The 3,686-nt window shown below is 60.4% G+C and overlaps 1 protein-coding gene across 1 annotated transcript; it reads right to left on the reverse strand.

Moving 5' to 3' along the window:
• Positions 1-401: 401 nt before the first annotated feature.
• On the reverse strand, positions 402-3,125 carry HPS6 (HPS6 biogenesis of lysosomal organelles complex 2 subunit 3). The gene has a single exon (XM_008686520.2). The coding sequence runs from the start codon at positions 2,971-2,973 to the stop codon at positions 565-567; it is 2,409 nt and encodes an 802-aa protein (XP_008684742.2). The 5' UTR covers positions 2,974-3,125; the 3' UTR covers positions 402-564.
• Positions 3,126-3,686: the final 561 nt, after the last annotated feature.

Here is a 3,686-nt window from a genome sequence, read left to right on the forward strand (position 1 = left end):
AAAGGATACAATTCAGGAGCAGCCAGATGGAAGAGATACATAGGGCAAGGCCTAGGTTGGGGGGAGGGGCTGTGTGCAGCTGCCATGCCCTCTCTGGGGGTCTCACCCTCCCAGCACCTTGATGTGCTCACCAAATTTCCTCATTCAGGAGTTTCTATAGAGTTCAATCTCTAGCCCCCCTCCCCTCCTAGGATGTTGGGGATGGGGCTGAAAGTTCCAGCCCTCTCATCACTTGGTCTTTCAGGTGACCAGTCCCATCCTTAGGGTGGATACGCCCACCTTGTTACCTCATTAGCATAAATGCGGATGTGATCTAAAGAGGCTGCTTATGAATAACAAAAGACACACCTATCAGGAAATTCCAAGGGTTTTAGGAGTTCTGTGCCAGCACCATAACCTGAGGACAAAGACCAAATATATTTATTGTATCACAGTATTTACCATATATATATATTTCAAAAGTGCCTCAGAAGAGAGAAAAGTATTGCACACATAGGTCCCCCACCCTAGTTCTCCACCAACTCCCAGGCACCTTCCCTGATTGCTATGTCTTAAAAATGATTTTCAGCCTGTGTCAGTCACACAGAGGCCCTGTCCGGATGGTGGCCAGGCCTCCAAGCCTGGGTGGTCTGATGCCTGGAGAGTAGTCACAGGTCCCCGGGGTGGGGTGGGGGGTGGAGTGCCTGGGTCCCATAGGATGTCCTCATACAGGCTTAGAACTGGGCCCGAGGGCCGTCCTTGAGCCCCAGTCTGCTCCAGCAGGGCTCTGAGCAAGCCCACAGTGAGAGGGGGCTCTGTTCCAGGCTCAGGGAATGGGGTGGGGGGCTCCAACTCATCTGGGAGGTGTGTCCGTAGTAAAAGCAGGAGCTCAGTTGGAGCCAGGTCTGGTGGGCACAGGCGGCAAAGGAGAGGCAGGTAAGCGTCAAGTCGACGGTGCCGGGCAAATTCGGCCAACAGCAGTTTGAAGATCTCACTTCGAAGCAGGGGGCTGGAGGGGCCAAGGGCCAGGCCTGCCTCTAGAGCCCGCTCCCACTGCTCCTTTTGGACTAGCTGTCCCACGGCTTGGAGTACAGCTTTGGGCCGCCCGCTGCCCAAGAGCAGCTCCAGCTCCAGTGCCTCGGACCTGGTGCCCTCCTCACCTAGGACTGCCAGGGCTCGACGATACAGGGGCAGCCCTGGGCCCCCTGCCCCCCAGCCCGGCCCACCCTGCTGCTGTGCCAGCTCCACAAAGGGTGGCAGCCATTGCGGCTCCAGCCGGCAGAGGCATTGGCACAGGAGTTCAAAGAGGGGCAGTATCCCATTGGGGGGTTCCTTTCCAGCTGAAGTACCTCCTAGTACCTTCTTCCACACATCAGGAGGAGCATGGGACCTCAGCCTGCCATTCCTGTCTGGCTGGAGCTGCAGGGCCCTGAGGATGGCACCCCAGGCTGCTGTAGGAAGGGCTTGGAAAACAGTGTTGAGTTGGGCCAGCTGGGCTCCCACCAATTCAGTCCTCAGCAGGCGTGCCACTTCGTGCTCTGCCAGCTCAGTCCAGCCAGCCTCCTCATCGTCCCCAGCTACCAGGTGGGCTTTGAGCTGATCTAAGGCCCGGTAATCTCGAAGCTCAGCCCTCAGTGTGGTCAACAGTGCAGATGGGGACACATGTCCCTGGAGAATGGAGGCCAGCGCCTGAGGTGCCCGGAATGTGCTGTTGTGTCTCAGTTCCTCGGGGGTGAGCTGGGCACCCCGCAGGCTCCGTCGCTGGTAGTACTCACAGGCCTCCTCAAACACCAGGTCTTCAGCTGAAGGTACCTCAAGACCCTGTGGCGCTTTCCAGCCTATTCGAAACAGACCCAAGGCTGAAAGCAAACGAAGACCCCCCCAGGTCTCCAGCTCTTCCTCATCCTCCGTGCCAGGGGCTGGGGGTGCCAGTAAATGTACTCGGTCTGTACTTAGGACCTTTCTCTCCAGCAGCTGCCCACTGCCCATGTCCAGCAGTTCCAATGTGGAGCCCAGCACACAAGCCAGAGTCCCATGAAATGTTCCCAGTGCTGCAGACCCTGCCAGGCCTACAGGTGCCTCCTGCAGCGTGCCCACAGCCCGAGTACCACCATGGGACTGCACCAGGCTCACAGTGCCCCTGAAGTCAAGCAATAACAGGCCCTGGGGAGTTGGGGCCCAGGTATGTACAGTCAATGGCTCCATGGGGGACAGCAGCCCAGGAAGGCCTCGGAGCAGTGTCCGGAAGTCCCATGTGTCCCCTCGTCCGGGATTCAGGCTCTTACTGTGGGAGAGGCCAAGCCATGGGGCAACCACCATCACCTTGCCCTTGCCTGGGCTCCAAATGAGCAGAATGTGACTCATGCCAGGCCAGGTAGTGGCAGTGGGCACCAAGAAGAGGTCCTTGCGGGAGGCCAGCAGCCCGAAAGAGGGGCAGTGGTGCAGCAGGATGTGTGTGCGGCCCAGGTTGGTGCCGGCCTCCCCGCTGGGCTCCAGGGTTCGGACGCACACGCAGTAGCTGAAAGCAGGAGGCGGCCCTAGACAGCCCTCAGCGCCATCCTGACGCTCCTCGCACCACACCAGGCGGCCTCGGGGCGCCGCCACGGCCACCACGCGGGCTCCACCGCCCGGACACAGCTCCGTGCTCCACAGCAGCCGCCAGCCAGGCCCCACTCCCGCGCCCCACACCTCAGTTAGGCCACTCTCCCAGACCAGGACCAGCGCCGGTCGCACCGGCCACGGCAGGAAGAAAGCATCTAGCGGTGAGGGGTGGCCAGCCGGCCAGGCACGCTCCAGCTCCGTGCCGGGGCCACGCGCCGCGACCAACAGCTGCGGGCTCGGCGACCCCGGGGGTCGCAGCAGCAGCAGGTGGCGGCCGTCTGGGCTGCAGCGCACTCTTACCGCTGGGTCCCCGGCCAGCAACTCTCGGAGCCGGGCCGCGCCGCTAAAGTGGCTGAGGTCCGAAAGCAGGCGCAAAGTCCCCATACGCTTCATAGTTCGCCCGCGCGGGAGCACGACCGGGCCTGGCCGCCCGGTGGGGAGAGGCTCGGTGCTTGGTCGGGGGTTCCCGGGGGCCAGACCCAGCCGGGCTGAGACTTCCGTCCCCCGTCGATGAGGTGAGCCGAGGCCAGGCCTGAGAGTCGGTTCCGCCCCGCCCCGCCAGGCTAGCTCAGGGCTCCGCCCCATTCACGCCCCGCCGGCGCGACCCCGCCCGCCAGGGGAGGAGCCACGGGAGCCTCGCGGGAGAGGAGCCTCTCGAGCACCCACGGGTCTCAGCGCCTCCTTCCTGGCCAGCACTGCCCACGCTCCTTGAGTCAGGTTGTAGGCCTGACGCCCCAAGCCCCAGGAAGCGCAGAGCCTTACTCAGGAATCTCTCAGGCTGAGCCCTGAACTGAAAGTGTCATACTCCCAAGGCTTTCCTTCCCTCCAAGCCTCTCTTTCACCCCAACTCCTTCATTAAGTTAGTCATTAAATTTTTATTGAGCACCTACTAAGTGCCCTCCTGAGTAGAGAGGCCTGAACAAAACAGAAAGCTTCAACCTCATGGAATTGACTATCTAGTGGAAAATAATAACAATTAATACTTCTATGGCACTTACTGTGTAAATGCCCCAAACCCTCCCCCTGCAACAATCCCCTCGCACAGATATGGAAATGAAGCACAGAGAGATTAAGTGAATTGACCAAGATCATACAGCCATTCAGCA

This window comes from Ursus maritimus, unplaced genomic scaffold (assembly GCF_017311325.1).
Source record: "Ursus maritimus isolate PB19 unplaced genomic scaffold, ASM1731132v1 scaffold_7, whole genome shotgun sequence".
NCBI lineage: Eukaryota > Metazoa > Chordata > Mammalia > Carnivora > Ursidae > Ursus > Ursus maritimus.